The sequence below is a fragment of the Gobio gobio genome, assembly GCF_949357685.1.
Source record: "Gobio gobio genome assembly, chromosome: 22".
NCBI lineage: Eukaryota > Metazoa > Chordata > Actinopteri > Cypriniformes > Gobionidae > Gobio > Gobio gobio.
In genome coordinates this window covers 34,141,542-34,168,808 of record NC_137118.1, presented here as the reverse complement: position 1 = coordinate 34,168,808, position 27,267 = coordinate 34,141,542, and the positions used below count along the sequence as shown (strand labels likewise).

General features: G+C 38.1%; 1 protein-coding gene across 2 annotated transcripts; it reads right to left on the bottom strand.

Annotated features, from left to right (window-relative positions):
* On the bottom strand, positions 1–26,444 carry vezf1a (vascular endothelial zinc finger 1a). 2 transcript variants are annotated; one of them, XM_079804827.1, is made up of 6 exons: positions 26,384–26,439; positions 10,370–11,157; positions 6,385–6,454; positions 5,378–5,543; positions 3,044–3,079; positions 1–2,809 (listed from the first exon to the last, which is right to left on the bottom strand). In XM_079804827.1, exons 1-6 carry the CDS (start codon positions 26,417–26,419, stop codon positions 2,451–2,453), a joined length of 1,455 nt encoding a protein of 484 aa, XP_079660953.1. In that variant the 5' UTR covers positions 26,420–26,439; the 3' UTR covers positions 1–2,450. The 2 variants fall into 2 exon arrangements, with proteins under 2 accessions (XP_079660953.1, XP_079660954.1); XM_079804828.1 differs by lacking the exon at positions 3,044–3,079 and having other exon boundaries at positions 26,384–26,444.
* Between the last annotated feature and the right edge of the window lie 823 nt (positions 26,445–27,267).

The following is a 27,267-nucleotide window of genomic DNA, read 5'->3' as shown; positions in this document are numbered from 1 at the left end:
CATGTTTTACAGTTTTTTATTTAGACAACCCAAATAAAAGGCACATAAAACATTGCGCATGTTTACATAATTATTTCTGACAAACTTACATTAAAAAAAAATGTAGGAATGTTTTTCTTTCTGCTACTCAGAAAGCCTAGTCTTCATATATACAAAATTACCGTTGTTAATGTACTAATACAAAAGTTTTATAAAAGGTTATTTTGCTTTTCTTCGCTCACTTGTCTATCTGTACTCTAAGATCTTCCGAGCTAAACACTTCTGTACAAACATATACATTCAACCGCTTTCACAGGGGCTCCAAAAATCATCCAGTTCATCAACTGAATCAAAACAACATTAGACTCAATTCAAAAATCTTCACTTCATTGGATTTCATAATTGGTTTAAATTTGGCAAATAAAAGGCAATTATAATGCATCTACTAATGAAATGCATAAACGCTCATTCTGACTCTCCCACAAACTAAACTATGGAAACATGCTTTTGTTTGTTCTAGAGTGACGGGAGAATCAAACGGCTCACACACACACGCACACACACACACGGATCAGGGATTCATTGTGTCTGATCAGGATAAAGCATCCCCTTCCTGAGACTCAGTGCTGGGGTGGACGGCATCCATTCAGACACTCCAGATCATCACATCACAGGCTGTGGCGGGAAAACTACCCACAAAAATTGCATACAAGTCGAATAATTAGTGTTTTCACTACAGCAGTCTCTTCTCTCTGGCATCTGCTTCATCCACAGGAAGCATATCGAGGAAGTGGCCGACATAATGTACCTAAATTTCCATCACATTTGCGGCAGATCCGTGTAGTGAGTGGCAGCTCACTCTTCCTACTTACTCCGTTAAGTGTGTTCTCATCAACACAAAATTATAAAACTCTTTAGTCCGAACAGATCGGCATGTAACCACCCACCACAGTGTAGAAATTTCCAGAAGCAGTCTGTAAACATTCTTCATTATTTCAGACCGAAGACGTGCTTTTACGCTAAATGGTGCTTCTGGGCTTTAGCTATAGCAAAATACTACCAACCTACTGAGTCCAAACCACTGGAGAAGATTCAACATTAAATCACTGGAAGAAAAGAAAATGAGCAAGATGGTGCCACTGTCGAAATAACAGGTAAAATATACAAAAAAACAAAACTAAAACATTAAAAAACTAAATAAAACTCAAAACATAAACAAAAAGATCAAACAAATGAATCTAAAAACAAACAAAAAGCAAAATAAAACCTAAAACACAAAATACAGAAAAAAAGACCTATATTTACAAACAAACATGAATAATTCAAAATTCAATTTCCTGGAATTATTCATGTTAATTTCCTATTCTCAGCCTATTTCTTTTGCAGAACATTTTTTAAGAACAGGGATCTTGCAAAAAAATCATAAAAATACGAAAAACGAGGTTATAAAATACTTTTAACGACAAACTCAGGCAAATTAAAGGCCGTCAATGCTGGACTCCAACCTCTAGATGGCCCCGTTGTAAATGAGCTAGCTATCTACAGCTCATATACCCTGCCCCAAAGGGCGCACTTGGCCCTTATGCTCCTCCTCAGAATCCACACTTTGGTGAAGCAATGCTTCACAGACTTTTAAGCAGTGGTATGCTTGGAAGTCAGCACCTGTGTGCAAAGGGGGCGCTCTTGAGCTCAACCATAAAATGACAAATGGGACACCCTATGGTCTTGTGCTCAAACAAGCCCGCAGCGACCACATCAAGTGCGCAATTTTGGACAGGGCCATACTATAATGATATTTATATTTAGATAATACTGCCTCTTTAGACTAGGGATATGCGTTCAGTGCAAGACTCTCTCTTTCCTTCCTCCAAACGTTTCCTTTGTATGCAAAAGCTAACTGGCGACGTAAACAATAAGAAAAGGAAGCTGCCCTCCCCTCAGATAAACTAAAAAGTCGTAAACAGTGTCCTGCCGAACACTATTAATAAAGAAAACAAAAATTGTTCTCAACTGTACCTCTTCAAATTTTCTACACTTACGTACGCACTCACACCCTGGCGCAAAATCAAAATAATACAAAAAATATTTTAAAAATCCTCCCTCCCAATGGAAGCAAAAGTCTCTTTTTCAAATGAATTTTCTTAAATACTGATTAGCAGGTTACACCTCATCATTGAAGAACCCATCGGCACTCTGTTTATTAAAAAAAGTGTTTCGAAATGCACATCAATTATTGCATTTGTCCTTAAAAACATCCGTCGGGGTTTGAAGTGCTCAGAGGATCTTGCGTAATGCCCCGCTACCGAGCTGCTCACCTTGCGCGCGAAATGCAAACGTATCCAAAGGCCAGAGAGAGTTGGATCAACCCGTGCAAATCTTCCGCCAGAGTTGCCACAGGATGGGTTTGTTCACGCCACACAGGTGTCAGTCGCACAGAGGTCAGGGCAAAAAGGCTGGTCAGGGGGCCGGTTCTACCAGGGAGAAGACGGCAAGACTTGGGACAGGAAGGACATGCTGTCCATTGATCTCATGGCGATGTTGAGCGGGCCGCCGAGGTTCATGGGCATTGGTGTTGTGATGGCCACCGGGTGGGCGATGTTCATGGACGCTGAGGCTGGGATGTTGACGGAGGCGATGTTCACAGGGCCGGTGATGGTAACCGGGTGCTGCAGGCTGACGGGAGATGTGATATTGACCGTGTTGGTGGAGATGTTCATCTGGGCTGCTATGGTAACAGGGTTGCTGATGTTGCAACGGTTCATTGCAGTGGTGATGGGGGCTGAGGCCGTGACTGGCGTGGAGGAGGCAGAGTGGCAGACTTCAGTGTTGTCTGTGGAGCACAGAGAAAGAGACAGGAGAAGCGTTAACGCGTGTGTTGAGAGTTTGTGTGTATTCTGCTCCCAAACTCTCTGGGTGTCAAATGACCTAAATGAACCTGTAGACACGTGAGCATTTGTGATTGAACTTCCTGTTATCGTTTGGTAACAGCGGAGACAGAAGAGAGCAAACTGTTACTGTGTGTGTATCTGCTTTTCCACCTTCTTTTGTTTTGTTTCATTTTTACCTTTTCGGAGCCCTGAGTGGTTCCACTGCCAGTCTCCTATTTAGAAACAGACAAAGTGTTATGATGGGCAGGCAGCTGCCTGCAGTGATGCATTATGGGACTTTTAGCAACGCAGGGCTGCATTTATGCTCAGGGTGAATTCAGACATTAATATTTTATAATCCGAGATATTTGTTCATTATCATCATAAACAGATTCAAGGCTTTTTATCAAATTCAACAGAAAGAAACAGAAATTAAATTTTATGTGAATGTTGCAGGTTCAAAACAGGTTAAACTTTGACAGCATGTTGACATTTGCTCCTCAGATGTTGTAAGGGCATTACAAACAATTATTTGCGATTTTAAATGGTGTAAATAATAATATAATTAATATTATTTAATTAACATAATATAATAAATAATTAATATAACATTACATTTTTTAAACTGAGGCAAGATATCACTTATATAATATATAAATTAATATAATAATCTAAATCTAAATATCATATTCAAAAAATTGATTATAAAAAATATATATATTTATGTGTGTGTATGCGCATGCATGCATGCATGCATGTATGTGTTATATATATACATATACATATACATACATATATATATATATATATATATATATATATATATATATATGTATATGTATATGTATATGTATATGTATATGTATATGTATATACATATACATATACATATACATATACATATACATATACATATACATATATATATATATATATATATATATATATATATATGATGCACTATTATATTATATTATAATATATATAAATAATATAACTATATCAAGTTTTGTATCAATTATTAATATAATAATGTAATAAAAAATATTGTAGAAAAAAATAAATAAAAATAAATAAATAAAAAATAAATAAATAAATATAAATATATATATATATATATTCTGCATTATTTAATACTAAATTTTTTTATATTAAAAGAAATTTAAATATAAATATGTTTTTAATAGAATTACAAAATACTCACAGATGCTGTCAATAAAAGTTGTTAATTTGTTTTGAAACCTGAACAAATACTTTTGGCTATTAAAATATACAATTAAAAAAACATTATAATAAAATAAAATAAATGATTAAATTCACAATCAACAAGAATCACAGTCAACAATAAACAAAAAAAAAAAAGTTAATCACTTTCAAAGCAGACATAAATGTAAAAAAAAAAAAAAAAAACTAAACTACATGACAGAGATAGATCATGGAATGGGGATCAGCGGGTTAATTCATGAAAATATCCAAACAAACATATAAAGGCACCTAGTACCGCTAAATAGCACAACAGCTCTGAGACAAACAGACCACAAGTATGAATTTGAGGGAACTCCACTCATTAAATACTAATTAAAGTAAATGACAGTACACATTTCCATAGTACTGCTAACCGCTTTACATCCTTGCATTTGATTAAACCCTTGACCCTTTCCTGACCCTGTTGTCCTGAGAGAGGATCCGGTTCAGTCAGAGCAGTTTCTGCCTAAAGCAAAGCATTGGCCTCCTCCAATGCTATGCTTGACTAATTTAATCTCTGAGCACACAAATCAAATGCCATGACTAATGAAATATGATGGAATGCACAACTAAAGTTCAAACCAATTCACAGAAATAAACACAATATTACTGGGAAAGGGGTTCTGGCTAAAGAATCACAGCAGCCATGTTCAAGTATCATTCCAAACAGAAGTGCTCAAAAATAACTGCTTTAAAAATGGCCCTAATGCCCACTTTACAGAGACTTCACTCCCAAGATTCTTTGTGCTTCAGCAGAAGACCATTTTCCAAACCTGAACCATTCCTCCATCTTAGAAAAAGCTCTGGGCTTAAAAAGGGCCCTAGCCCCTAAAACACGTTCTCAAAACAAACTCAAAAGTTAAAGGCTGGGGATGGGACCAAGTAAAAAAGTTTTCAGAATAACTGAATTAAATATACTTTGGATGTTAAAAAAAATTTCTGGAGAAAAAAAAAAAGTAGGACAATGGGGTATAATTTATTGTAGGCACTATTGTAACAAATTGTTTTGTTGTCAATCTGGCTGGTTCTCAGAGAGGTTTTTAAAAAATCTCCCAACTTAGCAGGACAAAGTCACCTCTTATAAACTAGTCCATTCGAGTATGTGGAAGAGAGTTTGGGAGCTGAAGGGACAGCAAGGAGCTCGGAGAAGAGAAGAAAGGATGGAACAGTATTAATAGAAGGATGTTGGTGCTAGAACTACATGAGTCACCCAGAGAAGCTGGAAAGGTTTTCGTACAGACTACAGGCTGATTGGCTGTTGGGGCAGCCAATCATGTTGCACTTACCTTTGTTACAGGCATTGTTAAAGTTGCTCTGGCCGTGTGTTTTTAAGTGGCTGGTGATGTAGGCAGCGCTCAGCATCTTTCCGCACACGTTGCACGTGACTTTCCCCTCGTGCCGAATCATATGTGACCGAAGTCTGTCTTTGGTGGCAAAGGCTGATGTACAGGCCTATTACGGACATAAGACATGTAGATTTACATCATTTACAGACAAAATTCTTAAAGTTAATTAAAGTTTTCCTTTAATTACTTATTACTAATTATCCAAACTGACATACGCTATGAAGTCCCCTTTATGGAGTTTAAAGGGTTAGTTCACCTAAAAATGAAAATTCTGTTATTAATTACTCACCCTCATGTCATTCCAAACCCGTAAGACCTTCGTTCATCTTCGGAACACAAATTAAGATATTTTTGATGAAATCCGATCGCTCTCTGACCCCTCCATAGAGAGCTATTTAATTAACACTTTCAAGGCCCAGAAAGGTAGTTAAAATAGTCCATGTGACTCCAGTGATTCAACCTTAATTTTATGAAGCGTTGAGAATACTTTGTGCGCAAAAAATAAAACAAATATAACGACTTTATTCAACAATTTCTTCTCGTCTGTGTCAGTCTCCTACACAGTTTACGTTGGCCAGCTCCTGCATCAGCATCACACGCATGCGTCGTGCTGCTCACGTGAACAGAAGGACTGCACTGTATTTACTACGTCAACAGCGTAGGAGAATGACACAGACGTGAAGAAATTGTTGAATAAAGTAGTTATTTTTGTTCGTTTTTTTGCGCACAAAAAGTATTCTCGACACTTCATAAAATTAAGGTTGAATTAAAAATATCTTAATTAGGTTTGGAACGACATGAGGGTGATTAATAATGACTAATAATCATTTCATATTTGGGTGAACTAACCCTTTTAAGCATACCATCTTTGGGTACCAGCAACTAGAGGTGCTGTATTGTCATGAGGCGCAACTGCATAAATGGGATGAATGGGTTCTGGTTCTTACCGTTACTTGGCATTTGAAAGGTCTCTCTGAGGAATGAACATGCTTTACATGGCAGCTGAGATGGTCAGGCCTGAGAAGAGAGGGAAAAATTAAAAATGGCGAGGAAGAAAACACCCAGAGATAACAGCTTTTTGCCTTCAGGTGCTGTACTTTGCCTCTGAGAGAAAGTTTTGACGAGTGTCTCCAAGTTGCAGAATCATCAAGTGACATGACCTAGAAAACCTACTTGCAGACGTGGCTTACAGTAAACACTGGGCTACACCAGCACTACACAAACTGACGTTGCTTTTACACTAGAGGTTATGGTTTGAATGCAGGTTTGATTGCCTATAACAGGGGTGTCCAAACTCTGTCTTGAAGGGCCACTGTCCTGCAGAGTTTAGCTCCAACTTCCCTCAAAACACCTGCCTGCAAGTTTCTAGTATGCCTAGTAATTGCCTTGATTAGTTGATTCAGATGTATTTAATTGCGGTTGACGCTAAACTCTGCAGGACAGTGACCCTCCAGAAGAAGGACTGGACACCCCTGGTCTATAATGTTTGGTTTTTTGATTAGTGTGAATTCTGTGTAAACATGTGAACTGCAGTGCGACTTGCGAATTGTTGTGAATGCGATCTGAAAAATAAAAACTAATTTGTGGGGATACACTACAACTTGAGGTCAGGAAGATTTTTTTAAAAAGAAATAATTTTGTTCAGCAAGGACGCATTAACACAGAATTTTCCGTTATTTGTGAGAAAACGCTTCCGTGCCAAACACAGAATTTTCTGGGTTTCCGCGCTTTCACTGTTAGATGCTAGGGGGCGTTATAATGCATCTTCTGAATGAGTACAGAATCTTCTGATCAAAACAAGACGCAAAAAAACAAGCGATCATATAGAAGTAGATGCATATGTAAAATAACGTAATTATCAACATTAAACAGCATACAAATCAAAACTACCTAATGTAACTGAATGAAATGTAGAACCGGAACGAGCTACAGGACTGTGCAAGCATTAGGGGTGTTGATGGACTCGATCTACTCTATCTGTGTTTGATCATTATTCTGAATCAGATCTGGATGAAGTCTTTGACAAAAACGTGATTTTCTCAGCTTTTTGTACAAAATGTTGCTTTTTTTATGAAATGTACCCATATTTAAGTGTTGATAAAAAAGGAATGCATGAAGCCAGAATACAACTTTCTTTTGTTTGTTTAAAAGCAGAGGGTCTGTATAACAAAATAACAATATTCTATGGACCATTTTATTTTCATGAAAATGATCAAAAACCCTGGTGGTGGCTGTCAACTTGTTTGTTTTAAACGCTGGCGGGGAAAGAGTTAAAGGGTCATGAAACCCTAAAACACGTTTTGAGATGACAGATATGCTGTACATCAATGAAAACAAAGATCCGTAGTTATTTTTTTCTTCCGATTTATAAAGGCAAAGTTGAACCAACGTCACAAAGTGAGATATGCATTCATTTGGAGTGGTGATTGGCTGCCGTGGCTGGAGACTATTAGCCTGGATGCCAGACTAATTTAGCACCACCCATAACATTTGAGTTTGGGAAATTCAATCTGTACTTGATCCGTTGTGGAGCAACTATGCCCGAACAGGAGCTGTTCGGACCAATGAAATTGTCAGGGCGGGCTTTATACAATGATGGACAGATGATAAATAGTAACAAACATTCACGTCACCAAAGAGCGTTTGGGTTGAATTCGTCCTAATCCTAAACAGAGAACTTGTTCGTATATGCATTCACCTTTACTATTTCTCTAAAAAATTATGATCGTGTTGGTAAGTACTCCTCAAATTCCGTGTATCCTCAAATTCTTTTACAACACCGGCAAAGATCGTTTACACTCATCTTCTTCTTCTTCTACTTCTTCCAGCGTGCGTACAGTTGAGTTCTGTTGACAACTATGCGCGCCCCATAATCACAGCCCAATGGAGCAATATCAGAGATGCATTCTGACTAGAATTGAGTATGACAACATCAGGCTAGGAGACTGTTTACGTCATAATTTTCTGAGCTTTTCTCTGCATTATTCATAAGAATGAACTTATGTATTGCGATTTGATATTGCAATGTTATTTCTGTTTTTTTACACTAGACCATGGGGAAAAGTTGAATCATACACTTATACAGACTGTACATGACGTATAAGATAAGTCACATTTACTTTAGTTTAAATCTATTTGTGGCAGTCAATATTGATATTGTGACGGTCCAACAATATGGGAAGTGCTGGGTAATCTCACATCACTTCCTTGCGTCCGGTTGAAAAGGATATTACTTCACTTAATACTCATAGATAACAACAGAGTTCACCCTTTGTTGGAACAAAAGTGGTTAACTTCTGTCCACCTCATCTATAAGACTAAAATAAAGCAATTTAATTTGAATTCATATTGATTCTGGAATTAAACCAAAAAAATTGCAATAATCTGGAGAAGCGATTTTTTTCTCCCAGCCCTACTAATAATAATATCTCGATGATACTAAAATAACACTGCTTCTGATGTTTAGATTTAAAGTTTTTAGTCACCTCACAACTTGCACATTCATAATGAAAGCATTTTTTTGCAATCACACTTTTGGAACAAAATAACAATGAAAGCAGATTAACAGGGACATCCATTTGCGTTTACAAAACACACTAAATATGGACGTGACACAACCTGCCAGAGAGACTAGGACATTTTGTTTCAGGTGGTGTTCTCAGGAACAGCTAGAGCTCTAAAAACAGCTCTTTTCATCTCTGTGCTTTGACTTGTGTCAGTGCGTGATTAATAATCCGGGGATTAATTTCAGGGATAGTGAGGCCTCTCTGATGCTTTTCTGGATATTCAGAGACATTATAGATGAGACTCCCAAAGCCGCCGTGTGTCTGCGGCCCCTGAGTGACTCAAAGGAAACCCCAGCACTGATCCTCTAAGACAGAACAAACAGGAGGGAATAACAGAGGAATAAGAGCACCCCCTCCTCCTTCTGTTCACGCAGACCCTCGGCATGCTGGGCCCTACAAAGGAAGCCAGTCAGATCCATTCACAACAACTATAAATCAGCCAGCGGCAGCCAATAGGAACGAGACAAAATTAACATCATCAGAACAGCAGATGGTGGATTCAGCTCGAGCCTTGAACACATATTTCAACAGACAGTATTAAATGCACTGACATCATCAGAATCCACAAACAGCCTCATTTTACGTGGTATGGAAATTAGCTATTACTTTTAACATTTGATATGAATGTATACATTTAAGCATTTTTTGAAAGTGAAAATATAGTGTTATTTGTAGAGATTTGAATCAAAAAACGGTTCTCATTCAGAATCAGAAAACTAAAACCAATCATGTTTGGTTTCATTATAGATTATACTGAACTACTAAATCTACCATGGAAAATTATGCATTTTAGCTCAGCTCTGAGCTTGTAGGTCTAATTTAAATACTGGTTGAAATAATTCAAAAATATTTTTCTAAGAAAGCTATAGTGTGACCAGCAGCCCAATTCGCAAACAAATGACTAATGAGCTGGATCTTTTAAATGAATTGGAAAAAGACTCAAATTTGTTTCAAACCAAACCAGTTTATGGTTTAAATCAGCATATAAAAATGTAATTTATTCCTTTGATGGCAAAGTTGTTATATAGCAGTTGTTCTGCTTAATGCTTTAGTGGAAACCGAATTAGTTTGATGAACAGAAAGATATTTTAATTAGAAATCTATTTACTTTCACTTTTGATCAATTTAATGCATCCTTGCTGAATAAAAGTATTAATTTATTTTTAAAAAATCTTACAAGACCATTAACTTTTGATTATCAAAAAAGGGAGGGGCTTCCTCAAAAGAATCATTAAAGAACCCGAATTGTACATTGGAATCTGAACCAGAATAATTCAGTTCCTTATAATTCTGATCCCTAACTTCTACATCAAACACACTGATTAAATACTAGCAGATTTACAAGAAATCCAAAAGCCACACATACCTTGAGAAGCCCTTTCCGCACACAGAACAGACGTAGGGTTTGTGGACGCCTCCGTCGTGCGAGCGCACATGGTACGTCATGCGATCTTTCCTCTTAAAGCGCTGCTGGCATATAGGACACTCGAAAGGCTTTTCGTCCGAGTGCGACAGCTTGTGGCGGTTCAGATGGTAAACGTCCCGGAAGGCTTTCCCGCACATTTCACAGCCGTGGTTCTTTTTTACGGGCTTGGGTGGCTTTTTGGGAGCGCTGTGATGGGTCACATTGGACATGGACGACATGGACGACATGGACGTCGGAGACATGACAGTGGAAGCGGAGGACGTGGAAGTGGTCGCCGTGGAGAGGATGCCAGCGACGGTTGAGATGTAGGAAGGGTCACCCGTGGTCTCACGGGGCATGGTGGAGATGAGCGGGACCATGGTGGGCGCCGCCTGCGCCGTCTTCTTGGGCCTGGACACCATTTTGATGCCGGTGTGGCAGGACTCATGGCGGCGAAGGTGGTAGCTGTCACGGAAGGCCTTGTTGCAGTAGCCACAGATGAATGGCGTCTTGCTCTTGTGCTCTTTCTTGACCACGGGCATCGGACCGCCCCCTCCAGCATTCCCACCCCCTCCTCCCCCCGTTCCGCTGGCTACATTGTCCTTGAGAAGCTCGGCTGCACTGACAGGGGGCTTGTGGTCCAGCGGAATGGGCATCACAGGCTTCTGGTCCGGTGGCTCAGAGTTCAGCAGTGGCAGCAGGCTGTTTGGGGCCACCTGGTGCTGGTGGTGAAGGGCTTCATTAGCCTGCTGGAAAGAGAAGACAGAACCGGGGAAGGGAGGTTAAAGACTGTGATGTACTGCCCAAAAAATAAATACAAATTACAGCATTGGCCAAAATTATGGCGCTTGATAAAAATAAGTGCATAAAATACTAAATAAAATAAAAATAATGAGATAAAATAAATAAACATATGATTATTTTTTTATTGCCATATCAGCATATGTTGCTATTTTCATGGTAAGATCAATATATAAACAAAATTAACACAATTGCAGCAAAAAAAACTACAACAATTGATAACCATCTCACATAAATATAACAAACATTATGTAAGATTTTTCAATTCAATATTTGATAAAAAACTTAAGATTATTCCAGGTGAAACATTAAAAAAAAAAATCCATTAAAGAACTTTCTGTGTAAAAGTGTTGCCTAGTGGCATTCAAAGCAGTACATTCCAACAAAATATGTTAGACAAAAATTACATATTGATGGTATATCACCTTTCAATAAAAACAAATGAGTAAGTCTGAAATGACCAATTCGGCATCTTGAGTAAACGGTCTGATCATGTCTATTCTCAAAAATTAAATTTGCAAAAAACTTTTCATTTATGATTGGATTAACTTCATAAAACTTATTAACACAGCTATTAATAATCATATGATAAAACATAATAAAAATGTCATAAAATATAATAAAGAAAAAAAATGTCAGATAAACAAAGCAGATAGAGCAACTATTGACTACCATAGTAGGACAAAAAATACTATGGTATTCAATGGTTGCTCTATCTGCTTTGTTACAAACATTCTTCAAAATATCTTCTTTTGCGATCAGCAGAACAAAGAAACTCATACAGGTTTGGAACAACTTGAGGGTGAGTAAATGATGACAATTTTCATTTTTGGGTGAACTATCCCTTTAGTTCAATTAGGACATTTTAGTAGCTTTTTAATTGTGCCTTAGAAAGAAAATTCTGGTGTGCACCTTGAAACAAAACAAACATATATTTTAGTCTAAAGGCCTGTACACACCGGGACGAATAGCTTCAGAAGAGCCGATCTCATTGGTCGGCTAGTTTTTAACGCGCCGCGTCAAAATAAAAAAAACTAACCTGAGGCATTGTTTTTTTTAAATGACGCTTTTACGCCTGGCATTTTGCGCATCGGTGTGCACACTCACATTGGCACCCTTTGTTTAGTCACAAGGCGTTAAAAACGTTGGCGTTAAACGCGCGCGAAAACTCGTCTCGTCTCGCTCGTCTCGGTGTGAACAGGCCTTAAGACTAGCTTAAAGGGTTAGTTCACCCAAAATGAAAATTCTGTCATTAATTACTTACCTTAATGTCGTTCGACACACAAAAACTAATTCTCGTCGCTTCATAAAGTTATGAACTGTATTGAGATGGACTTTGTAACGACGTCTTTAGGACCTTTTATGGGTCTTGAGAGTGTAAAGTACATTGTGCCAATGGAGGCCTTTCTGAGCCATTGGATTTCAACTAAAATATCTTAATTTGTGTTCCGAAGATGAACGGAGGTCTTACGGGTGTCGAACGACATGAGGGTAACTAATTAATGACAGAATTTTCATTTTTGTGTGAACTAACCCTTTAAGCCTTGTTTGTGAAGCCAGAGGAAAGAATTTGACATGCTTTAAGTGAAGTCAGCCAGCAAACATGGCATAATTTTTAAATTAGAAATACATACATACATACCACACATACTAGGATACACAATATTACATAATAGGATACGCACACAACCACACACAACCACACACATCCACAATACAGATGCACAGATGTGAACGCTTAGTCTCACACACCGGTCTTCACATTTATTTTTCCTCAGATAAAAAAAAAAAAAGGTAATTCTCATGAGAATTTAACTCTGGGGCTTCAGTACGTTTGAACAGAGATGAAAAACTCGGATACAGATCATATAGCCTGAGCACATCCGGCACAGAGTTGCTGTGTGTGTGTGTGTTCTGTGTTCCCATTAGCACTTCCAGCAGCCTGTGGGGTGACTAACGATGAGCAGAAGTTCAGGAATGAACACACACGCTCACGTTACATACATACAAACACACACTGGACACGACAGCTGGCAGGAGGAAGAGACACTCCATTGAGAAACATCTCATTAAATCAAATGAGTCAAGTTTCCCCTCTTCAAACACAGAAATTCATGCTGGGCTAATGACTGGATTCAGAATTCCTGATTCAGAATGATTCACAGTGTTATCAAAAGTGTCATCTGGCCCCAAACTAATGACACAGATTACGCTGCAGTCGTGATAGAGCACATGCTGGCATGAACGCAGGGTACAGGACAGAGCCTGTGTGCTCTGATTAACTGAACTCAAAAACAACGTCGGGCCGCTGAGGAATCTAAATCTGTCCGGCGTAAACCGATCTGCCGAGATGCTCCCGGTTCATCATGTGACTGCTAAATTAACCGTAACGCAAGAGAGATGGAAGAGCGGGTCAGGAACAAACCAACTAAACCTGTGAATAAGATGACATGGACTTCACAGAGAAAACCAGAGACATACAGCACTTAAACAGCTCTGATTGACCGACAGGAATATGAAACATTTATATTTAGAAATTGATAAGTGGCTGATATTAGAAATCAAACTCGTTTTGCATGACTGAAAGTCCAGATCTCTATGCAGTTTTTAAACGACACCAAGCTTCATGTAAAGTGGAAAACTGCTTTTTAGAAAAAAATATTCTATTAATTTACAGCAGCACTATAATAAAGAAATTTTGCAAACGCTATTGTTCAAAAGTTTGGGGCCAGCACGATTTTGAAAACTTGCGGTAAATCCTGTCCAGCCAGCATCAGTCTGGTGTGCAACGTTGTTTTTTGAATGAGAAGAAATGGCAGAAGGCATTGACAGTGCTCGGGAGATTTTTTTAGCCTTCTAAAAGGACCAAATCTGAGGTGTGGTCATATTTTTTTTCTTTTACAAAAGTCCTGAGAGAAACTTAATTGAGGATGCTCACCCTGTCTGCAGAACATGCAGAAAGAAAGTCCTTAGTCATCAATAGGGGGAAACACTTCAAATCTGCTGAGTCGTCTTCATGACCATCACACACTGTTGTATAGCGAACGCAAGGCAAGTTAACTTTGACCTCAATACCAAAACTACGGCTGCGTCCGAAACCTGGAAAGTGCTGCCTTCGGAGGACACATTTCAAGGCAGGAAGGCACCAAGGCCAGTCCGACTCTAATGTTAGCTTCACTTCCTGTCTCCTGAGATACTTTCATCTGATCGATTTTTGAAGGCAGCATATTTGTATCCTTCGCTGCCTTTGATATCCCACAATCCTGTGCTTTCCATTCTGCGGGGGAGCAGGGGGAAAAAAAGATGGCGTCCGAAAGTTGCGTTTGCCGGTCAGTTTGTGTGTAAATGTACATTTTTTACCAACATTTTCCACTTCTGATGTCATTTATAGCGAGAAATTACTATAGTAATTCAATATTTGTTTAATTCTCACCAAAGCCCTCTATTTTGCTGTAGATCATTACACTGTTACACTGCCTAAGAAGTCTGTCCGAAATTTGTTTCGTTAGGTGCCTTCATGCACAAACGCTGCCTTACAAGCCATTGTCTGATAAGGCAGCGAGGCAACGAGTCAGCTGCCTAGGTTTTCGGATGCAGCCAACGTCTGGGAAATAATTGGACACAAAATGTTGTTTTGGTTTGAAATATTTTATCTCACTCACTTGAAATTAATGTGAAGCTTCAGCAAAGAAAAGTTTGCAGTAAGTGGCTTTGAGCCAAAGACGAACAAACAAGTTCAAATCACAGTCAACACTCATCTCATTTTAACAAAACCGTGATAATATTGACAATTTTGGTCACTATAATCGTGATATGAAATTTTCATACCGTCCCATCCCTAGTCTAAATCTGTGCATTTTGGCAAATATTACCCTTAAAGACGTATTAAAAACAACAAGGAATGCAATCCAGAGTAGTTTATAAACAAACAAATGATGAAATTATGACGTGCCATACTGATGTACTACACACTCAAAGTGCATACTTTCCCATTATGAGCAAATTATTTACTTTCACAGAGCAGAAGTATGTGAATTGGGATGCAGCCAACATGAACAACACACAGGGAAACCCACCTCGCAGGCCTGGAAACAGAGGTGGATGTTTGTTTGTTTACTGAGGCTTCTGGGAGGCTGGACACACTCCTTTAGTTCTCCCTTACACATACACACAGCAGCATGAGGGATTTGTTTACACGGCCCAGGGCAAAAGCTTACAGACACTTGCTGCTAACCTACATCACAACCACCTGCCCCAGCAGACACTGATCTCTGAGCCAAACGAGAGGGAAAAGAATACAGCAAATCACAAACACATAAATTGCCATGCCGGGACTTTGTGAACACCCAAACTAATCTATGAACAGTCCTAACGAACTGATTCGCTAAAATGATTCAGACTTTTCTACGCTACCACAGCCTGAGGCCCTTAAAAGACCCAATAAAGTGCGGCAAACGCCCTGTTCACCCACTATTGATGTTCAATGGAGCATCTAAAACAGGCACAGCCCCCAAGAACTAAGAAACAGCCCCAAACCAGCTCTGTTGAAAAAAACCCTCACTGACCGCACACAACTAATGAGCGAAAACCGTATGTAGATTTTAAACAGGAACAAAGTCAGCAAAAGGTCAAAGGTGACATTATTAGGGCTCGGCCCCTGAGGGCACGTCTTCCCCTGTCTTGATAAAACAACAAGGCCTGTCAGGCCAAGGAAACACACACATAGCCTGAGGGCATCAGGAAAGAGAATGGGTTGATTAGTCGTCCTACAAGCTAATTGATTAGTGAGGCAGACTAGTTAATTCATAAAAAAAAGTCATTGCCCAAATGCTAAAACCTGTGCAGAGATGATGTCTCAAATTTAAAAATCTTTATAATATTTCTGTGCAGAAGATATTTTGATATTTAGCATGTTTATTTGTTGAATATCTCTCTTTCAAAGCATTGCATGTTTTTGCATTTAGTACATGACATGTCCACGTCAAGTAAAATATGTTAAAAAAAACATCCGAATAATGTAATTATTTTGCCATGCTGTATGAATACCCCTAAGAAACTAATTTAATCACCCTTATGAAGCCTTTTGACATATCCGAGGTTCTTAGAAGCGGAAGTCATCATAGTCATACTTCTATGACTTCTGTAGAATGGAAACTACAACAAAATTTGTTTGCATTCCCATTTGCTCCAATAGCAAAAAGATAAAACATCCACAATAACATTTCTTTGACTTTACAAAAGAGGTAAAAAAGTAAAGAGTAGGGCTGCATGATGCATCAGAATTATCGAAATATGCATTAATACTCCAAAAGATTACAAAAAGTCCAAGTTTTAGGTTGCAGAGGGCAAGGACAGCAGAGAGTAGACTCGACACATCATGACAGTTACATACGTCTGACATGCTAAATGTTATTAAACACAATAAACAAAAAGTAATCTCGGACAGAGCGTGATCCCAAATTAATTTCTCTTCGGTAGCTTATATGGCCGAATACACACAAAATTGTGTCAAAATGCCCGTCTTGGTGAGTATTCATGTAAACACAGTCAGTTATGTCTTAAGTGGACTAAACAGTTGAGAAAGAAAGCACGCATGCAACAATATATTGGATCCATGCAGCTCTTAAAGTGACAGCAGCCTAATAAACCTGCTTCCGTCTGTGTACTTAATCATCATCAAGCAAACAACAAAAGACAAAGAGGAAATCACTCACTGCTCTTGACTGAATAACTTTTGTGGCTTTAATGGATGAATGCACTTTTTTGAGCTTCAAACTCAATGGTCCCCGTCATTGCCAATATAAAGCTTGGAAGTATCAGGATATTTATTAATATAACTTTGATTGTGTTCATCAGAAAGAAGAAAGTCACATACACCTAGGATGGCTTGAGGGTGAGTAAATCATGGAGTAAAGTGAACTACTCCTTTAAAATGACACTTAATCTGTATATAATGCTACAGTAATACACTGCTGTTCACTTTTAGAAGTTGAAGGGATGCTTTCCTTTCACAAAAATATTGTGAAACATGTATGTTGGTTATATAATTTTTAAATATATTTTAAATTGTTTGGGCCTAGTAGAGACTGATTGCAAAAATGTCAAAATTGCCATCCACCGTAGTGCAGTTTAGTGTAATTTAATGGCAAGGTAATATAATACAAAGTATAGTGTTATAAATGTACACAACATTTTATAAAAATGAAAAAATAGAGCTAGATTTAAGATAACAGTCCGTGAGTAGGATCCATTAGTCGATTTTAAAATTATTTCATTTTGCATGTGCTTAATCAGGAGAATGAGATGCTGTTGGTCTCTGCAGACACGGCGGAAAGAGGACACCTCAATTAAGATGCGTGCTTTCCTGCAATCACGAAGAGGGCAGGGTTAAATACCTGACCTCTCGCATTCAGCGTCATCCATCCATCTCGCAAGGCTGACCGCGACGCAGGCAGACGCAGGACAAGAAAAATGAACGCTTCTTTCTGCTCCTTATTTCATCTGCTCTATTGTGATGGACACAAATCGGAGCGGGGATGCCCTCACGGATCCGCAGGGGGTCTTTGTGCGGGAGTCTTCTCCGATTTGGTTCCTCTATTCATGAGGAGAACTGCATATCTCTACGCGCACACAAACACACACACACACACATGCGCGCGCACGCACACACACACACACACCTGCTCGCTCACTTCCTATAGCATCCCAGTCATCATTTTACTGGCTACGTCTGGGGATGCGAGTCTAGACTAGGCCGCTACGTGTGTGTGTGTGTGTGTGTGTGTGTGTGTGTGTGTGAACTTCACGAGTGTGTGACGCAGAATGACTGTAGCCCTGCTGCGTCTTCACGCCACTCTGACAATTTTGATACAAATCGGCTCTGAAGGCTGAGGTCAGTGTAACGTAAATAACAGAGAAAACGAGTTCAGCGAGAGAATAAGGAGTTTTGAAAAGCCAGCGGCTGCACAATGGAGATCCGCAACGGGCCAGGGCTGGATGCTGAAACACATGGTAATTCATTTTTGAGTAAAGCTTTCTTAAATTTGAATTTGAAAAGAAACAGCAAAGAAGAAAGGGTGATTAAACGGGGAAAAAAAACAGTACAAAAGGAACAGGGTGCTTGTGGGAAGGCAAACAGCTCATAACACCACACAACCCAGCTGTTTACAACTATTAGACCCTAAAGGACAAATCCCAATGCATAATCTCCCTGCAGTTCACACATTTTCACAGACACATGAAGGTTGCGTTTTACTGGGACTAGGGATGGGCAGTATGACCACAACCTTACATCATGCTATGAGTAATTATCACGCTGTATACATTAAAAAATGTCTGCTAGAAATTCAACCCCATAATATCGACTACATGACATAATCATAGCATATTGCTGTTTTGTATAATATTTTACATATTATGATGCAATATATTAAAATTTACAGGGTTGAATTTTTAAAATAACTATGATGTGTATATATATATATATATATATATATATATATATATATATATATATATATATATGCACACACATACATACACACACACACACACACACACATATATACACACACATATATACACACACATATATACACACACACACACACACGTATATTAAAGTAGTGCTGTCAAAACGATTAATCGCATGTAAAATAAGTTTATATGTGTGTGTACTGTGTGTAATTATATACAAGTATATATAAATACACAAACATGCATTTATATTTAAGAAAATTTTTATATTAATATATATACAATTTTATATATTTAAAAAACTTTATATAAAAAATAACAAATAAAATATATATATACAATTTTATATATTAATTGTATATAAATATATATACAGTATATACATGTAAATAATTAAATGTATACGTGCATATGTGTATTTATAAATAATTTTACACAACACAGTACACATGCATATATTATGAAAACACAAACTTTTATTTTGAATGTGATTAAATCGCAATTAATTGATTTGACAGCACTAATATTAAGTCAATAGACTATAAAAAATATATAAATCATTTTTATTAAAGGGGGAAAAATTTGTATAAATAATAATGGTAAATCTTTAGTTTAGGGACCAATTCTCACTATTACCTACTATAACTATTTGCTTATTAGCAATGCATATTACTAGAATATTGGCTGTTTATTAGTATTTATAAAGCACACATTAATGTTATCCTGCATGATCATATACTACATCCCTTTATCCAAATACCTAAATTTAACAACTACCTTACGAACTATTGATAAGCAGTAATTAGAAGTTTATTGAGGCAAAAGTTGTAGTTAATAGCTAAATGATAGTGAGAATTGCACCCTAATCTAAAGTGTGACCAGTATAATATGATTATTAGAGTTTTTTTTTTCAGATTTCGTTTTTTTTTGTATCGTAAGTGTGACATGCCAATACTGATTTTTACTGATTACGATTTTCTTTCTAAAGACCTATAATTGACAGCATATACAAACAATATATACATATACTTTACCTTAATGCAAAATTTTATTTTCGTAAAAAATAAAATAAGAACAGATAAACAAATTGCAAACAACAGCACAAATAAACGCAATATAATATTAAAGAGAGATATGAAATAAACACGGCTTTGAGGTTTTCAGGTGGGTCTAAAAGTAGGTTAGTATTCAGGTAAGAAATTCTACAAAAATTAAAGAAATTAGATTAGAATATAAATTATAATACTGGATAATCTTCATTGTGAAAATTAAACACAGATTAATGTTTACATGACAGACAGCTGCAGGTTTATTAGGCTGCTGTCAGAGTTTATGCACCGATCCAGTTTACTGTTGCACAACATGTGTTACCTTTCTCAACTATTTACGTTCCAAATCTGACTATACTTAAAGGGATAGTTAAATGAAAATTCTGTCATCATTTACTCACCCTCACGTTGTTTCAAACCTGTATGAGTTTCTTTGTTCTGCTGAACACAAAAGATGATATTTTGTAGAATGTTTGTAACCAAGCAGATAGAGCAACCATTTACTACCATAATAGGGAAAAAAATACTATGGTGGTCAATGGTTGCTCTATCTGCTTTGTTACAAACATTCTTCAAAATATCTTCTCAAGGGGACCCGTGGTGTATGTAGATAGAAAATAAGTGTTTACATCAATACATTATTGATTATATATAATATATATATATAGCATCCAAAATAAGTGTGTCCAATATATGTGTGTGCACTGTGTATAATTACGTATACAAACTCCATGTATATATTTAAGAAATATTTACATGTATATATTAAATAAATGAATGAATGAATTTATATATATATATATTAGTGCTGTCAGTTAAACGCGTTATTAACGACGTTAACGCAAACCTATTTTAACGGCGTCAATTTTTTTATCGCGAGATTAACGTTCTTTTTGGTCTAACAAACTTTGTAGTTTTTTCACATGCTGTTGCAGCAACTAGTAACGTTAGAAAAACTACAACACCACTCCGGATGTAGCTAGACCGGAAACAAAACATCAGGCACGCTGCGGCTGCCCACACTTGTTTGGGCCATTAAAAGAGTAGACGTGGATGGCAAGCGTGAGACGCCGAAATGAGAAACGTATTATGCCATGGTTTAACTCAGGGGTCTTCAACTAAAAGTGCTTGTCTTGAGCGCTGCTTTCTGCTCTGATGGTGCATTCACACCGGACGCGAATGAAGCGTTTTGCGCGAGTGATTTAAGTCAATGCAAAGACGCAAATAGACATTCTGCGGCGCGAATTAAGCGGCGTGCATGTCGCGTCATTCGCGTCCGGTGCACCTGCATGCTTGACCGCGCGTCTGGGTCTGAACGCAACAGTGAGCATTGCAACGTTAACTGTTTCATTAGCCTACGTCAAAAGGCTTCGCGGTCCGGATTTGGACCGGAGTCCGCTAGTTGGCGACCCCTGGTTTAACTGCACTATAGGCGGAGTCCTAGTTTACCTTGCATGTGCACTTTGTAATTTTATTTTGTATCACCCTGTTTTGATCCCTTAGAAAGGGCTGTTGAAGGGGCTGTTTGTGCAACAAAGTATTTTTTTCACCCTTTTATTGATGGACAGTGTTACATTGTGTGAGCGATTATTTGCTCCAAGTGTGAATGACTGCTTCAAGTGAGAATGTTGGTGTGAAATCGAACACTACAGTATGCCAATGTTGTTTTCAATAAAACAAACATTTGAACAAAGCAAGCCGATCCACTTTTCTATGTTGATAAGAGCATTAAAATAAGAAAAAATAATGGGACAAAAAGAAATCAAGGGACATTTAGAATAAATAAAAATGTGCGATTAATTGTGAGTTAACTATGGCATTAATGCGATTAATCGCGATTAAATATTTTAATCGTTTGACAGCACTAATATATATATATATATATATATAATTCATTTATTTAATATATACATGTAAATACTTACATGGAGTTTGTATACGTAATTATACACAGTGCAGACACATATTGGACACACTTATTTTGGATGCTGGATATATGTATTATATATATTGGATATATATATATAATACGTGTGTGATATCTATGTGAAACTTTTTTTGTACTGACGGCAAATTTATCATTCATCTTTTGATATTGAAGTCTATTGAAGGGTTAAAAGTGTGTGTGAGTGTGTGTATATACATATATATCATATACATGTGTATACTACACACACACACATTCCTTTTACCCTTCAATAAACTTCAACATCAAAAGATGAATGATAAATTTGCCATCAGTGCAAAAGCAGTTTCACATCATGTTTCATAATTAAAAACAGAAGACTGTAATACACTGTAAATATGAGCCACATTTAAAGTCTGATGCTGGTTTTTAAAACCATGCCTTTGATTAAATACTCATATGAACAATATAACAGATTGGCGAGTTGACACATTTAAACCATTTGACGCTATATAGCAGCATCATACCACCCAGCCCTAACTGTGACGCTGAATGAAACACATCCTGCCATTTGAGAGAGAGTCCCAGCAAACATTTCCACTCTGGTGAGTCGATGGAGAAACTGACTCCAAAAACATTGCTGGATGAGCAACACTCACATCCCAGATGGTCGGACGTCAGCACTTTCATTCATCATGAAAAGTTTATCTTCTGTACAAGTAAGAATTAAAGTCTAAAGCTATTCTGAACACCAAAGGCAAGGTGCTGACGGGGCCCGGAGATGATGGAGCAGGTCCGATGCACATTCTAGTCTGTGCTGTGTGTCTGATCTACAAATGTGAGTCACTCATGAGTCACAAACCAACATCAGCTCGGTGATAAAGGGATTACAGGAATTCTACTTTCTCTACGCCACACTAAGTTTTATGTGTCACAACGACTACAACCGATTAGTGAGGTCAAATAGTTTATCAACAGTCATGTTAAAGGCCAATCTCATGTTAATCTTGAGTACCTATAGAGTAGTATCGCATCCTCATATCTCCGAAGAGTGTTTAGTTTTATCATATTTATAAAAGACAGACACACTGTACCGATTTTTTCAGAAAACAGCCGAACTCGTGGAGGAGTGCAGTGGGCGGAGCTAAAGAGAGCATGTGCGCACACAATACATTCTTGGCATTATCCCTCCCTGGATAACCTTTTCTATTCAATATACGTTCGTGTTGTTTCATTATATGCACTAACATGCCAATTGCTAACAAAACACTACATTTGATGCAGTTTCACTCACCGCCTGCGGTTTTGACTCGTGACCGGGAACAAACAAACCCATTTGCAGAACTCGTTGATGGACGCACTTCCACATGCGCTCATACGGGAGAAATGCCCATACAAGCAATTCCGCTTCTTATGACGTCACACAGGCCCATACTAGGGTTGTGCCGATGGACGATGACATCACGATGGAGCGCCACCATCGTGATGCCACGCCCCCGTTGCGAGTGCGACACACACTAATCCGCTTCTATAGTATTAGTTAAACTAAAAACTTAGCAGGGATTGCTCTGTAAATTAAATTGAGAATGTAACTAATGCATATATGCTATTTTAAATACTGTAGTCTATGTCAGATATATATATAGCCAACATTTTGAAATCATTTGAGGCTGAAACATCCATAAGCATGCGTGTTTATTTGAGCACTTCCGTCAGTGAAACAACACAGCCTATAAAACATTTAAACGATTTTCAGTAAATATATAAGAATATAAGAAAATTAAATATTAGTTAGAAAAATATTTGATTCATACTATTTCCCCGCAAAGATGCGTCATATACCGCTCTGCGCTTTGAGAGGAATGTGGGACACGAGCTGGATAGACACCTTCTCGAATATCTTCATCTTCATGTTTTCTCCTGATGTCGCAAGGCAACACTGTTTGTAAAATGTCTGAAGAGCGGATTTTATCTTCCACAAGGTCAAGACATTTAGGCAATGTTTGATTATTCACTGGCAGAGAAAACGAAACTAAAATCACCGGCGTGTGTGTGAAATGCGCTATTCAAATAAACCAAACTTGACGCGCCTTACTAAGTTTAATAACAAGAACAAACTGTGTTAAATAAAATTTTAAGTAAAAAAGTTATACTTTCCCACAGTAAAGGATGTGAATAGTTATAATAGACTTAATTATAAGCAAACGAAAGGAAGAAACGTTTATAATCCCCTGCGAAAATGGGTGCGACGTGAGTGAAGATTTGGGAAAAGAAACGAGATGTCCATGTCCATTGGGATAAAATGGACTAGGCCTATTGTTAAAATTCCTATTTACCTAATTCCCCCCCCCCACAAAAAAGACGATATCATCGACCATCACGATGTTTTACTGTAAACATCGTCAACTGCCAATTTAGGGGACATCGCCCAACCCTAGCCCATACTCTGAGAAAACTTTCCAAAACTTGTTAGAATGCAGAAGGAGTGTATTTGGCACAGAAATACTGTCATACGCCCAACTAATTTTTTGAAATTTTGGCCATGTTTAGCATGAGAATCCCAACTTTTTAACAGTATAAATAAGTCAGAATGCATGAAACAGCATTAGATCCCCCCTTTCATTTAAAAAAAGGGCATCTTGAGACAGCTGAATGATTTGGTCTGTCACTAAACTCCCACTAAAGTGTTTCACCCTCAAACTAAAGTTTACTATCAGATCCGCTTCTGCAATCTCATGGCTAAACCTAGCCTAGAAATCTAATTTGCAGCCAGGGTAGTCTAGCAACTCTCGGTTGGCGTGCGAGCTGGAAAAACCAAACTCTGGTCAGGCCAATCACATCGTGTATAGAGTCGGTGGGTGGGCTTAACATAATGACAGCGGAGTTGACGTGGTTCCGCGTGCTACTCGTAAACAAAGAAGTTGGCGAACAGCGGTCTTTCGAACCGGCTTTGGAAGACTTGGAGTTAAGCTTTTCTTTGAGAAAAGAACAAAGAATGGCACTGAAGTCATTCTTAAGAAAGGAAGATGTGCTTGGAGTTTTGCCGACCGGATACGGCGAAAGTTTAATCTATCAACTAGCTCCGCTTCACCTTCTTCGTTGCTCTGGTTGGTTGTAGCGCTATCCTATTGCGTGCAGAGGGAATTTGAAAGACAACCGTTTATCCCGCCCCTCGGATTGAGCCCTGCCAAAGGTGAGCGAGTTCCCAGACTCAACATCTTGATGTGGGTCTGGCTTGTCAGGCTAGGCTAAACCTTGAAGTCACCATATTCACAGTGATGCTCTACCAAACACACAAGTCGTCCGACCAATCAGAGCGAAACAGCTGCCACAGGTTTTAGCATGATCTATATTAAATCACAACCTCTTTTCAATGAGAAGGGAGAAATAGACTTTGAAAGAAACAGGCTTTGCAAAACTGTGTGGTGGCATGTGTCACATCAGAAGGATTGAACTTGTCTAATCTCACTTTCCAAGTACTGACTGTGAAATGACTCAGTCGTGCAGCAAAACAGGATCCCAAACATCCTTAGCTTATGGAAACATGATATCTTAAATCAATATCAGGTTTATTGGAGCAAAGATTATTATATATCAAAAATGTTTACCAGGATCTTTTCAGAAGAGTCATTATATTAAAGCATGTTTCACACTTACATACATAAGGAATTATAAAGAAGACCTGCAGAACTAAACTCATCCACCAGGCAGCCCACATATGGCTCAACATGTGCTGAACACAAAGCATGTAATCAAACACACAACTCATTCACTGACAAGTTTCCCCTACAGTCATTTATAGAAGTAGAACATACAGTGATACAGTGAAACTATGATTTTCAACAATATCACACAGGAGAACCAGGTGCAATACCAGACAATGCATATTGTAAAAGGTATAATGAAAAGCAGAAAGTTAAACTAAAGCCTGGAGGATACAAGTGACTAAGAAAGCAACCCAACTGAACACCTCATAAAGTGAGTTTACATGTGAAAACTAGTCCTCAGCATCTGAGTCACCAGAGCAGCTCATTTTACTGTCTGATTTCTTACTGGCCCAATTTTGTATACATTGTCACTCACAACAAAATATTTTTTTACCAAATGAAATATTTAAAATAGTTTTATTTAAAAAATGAATAACATCTTGATTATAGATATCGGCATAACTTTTTAAAGTATTAATTTCTGTAACTTTTACAGAAAATGATAGAGAGAGAATTGATAATGGAGAGATGATGGACTGATCTAGAGAGGGAGAGTTAATGGAGAGATGGATGGAGGTAGAGACAGAGGAAAGAACAGAGAGTGACAGAAATAGGAGCAAACAAAGATCTATAAAGGAATGAATAGAGAGAGGGATGAACAGACAGAGAGACATATAGCGGGATGGATGGAGTAAAGACAGATAGAAGAGTACATGGGGCAGAAAGAGAGATAGACTAACAAACTGATTGATAGAAGGCTACATATAAAGAGATAAGAGGAGTAAACAGGGATGTGGTGTTAGATCTACAGAGATAGAGGGGTAAACACAGATTGAGTGTTACTACTACATCTATAGAGGGAGCGCAGCTGGGCGCCCGGGACTCATCTACTATTGTTTTGCTCCAACTGCTCTGTTTCAAATATCTCTGTTCGTAAAGCAGACTGGAGCAGGCAGACCGGCAGCATGAGTGAGCGTCGAGCGGACTGCGTGTGAGAGTGAATGTGCGTGTGTGCTTAAGAGAAAGAGTTTCTCACCTGGAATAAGAAAGAGCTCCAGCTCTGCTCCATCATCGCGTCTCACTCACAGAAACAAAGCGCTCAACATGGCAGAGCGAGACTTCCGCCACCCCGCGGACCGTACCACTCACGGGGCGGGGGAATGTATTTACAGACAGAATTATTCAATGAATAAAACTCCATTCAGTTCTACAGTATGGCAATATATAAACATATATATACATACTTTTTGGTAGAAGGCACTCGGTTCATGCTTTCGGGGGCGAATGTCAAGAAGTTCTGAATTTAGTGTTTTTTAGAACACCCCTGTTTTTCACCTCCAGCTCGATAAACTCTCGGGACGCTCCAAAAAACAGGATTGAAGTTGATGAATAGCGCGGAACTGTCGCGAGACTCGTCATAACTCACTGCGCGAGACTGGCTGCAGGATTTATCTGCATGTATACGATTGGACATGCTCTATCTGCATCTGTACATTTAATATACATTTTTGTACTTTTACTTTGGCTGTTTAATTATCTTAATGCGTAGTTTATCGGCCTAGTGTTTGTCGTGATTTTGATGAATCTAAGAGACTTAACTCTTTTGAAACTTTTCACTAAAAAGATTTGTTCATAGATTCGTTCAGTGTCTCTGGCTGTGTTCGAAATCGCCCCCTATATCCTCATTTACTATTCCCTACATTAGTCCACAAATATAGTCCACTTGAGTGAATGAAAACGAGTGAGCCGCTTTTGCATAGTTTGAGCTTGCTGTTTAATTAGTTGAAACTTAGAAAACTGGCAGCTCCAGTAGAAATGAAAACATTTAATTAAAAAAACTTAATTAAACAATTTAATAATAAATTAAAAAGTAATGTATAGCCCTACCTGTATGATATTACTCATACCCAACCGGACACT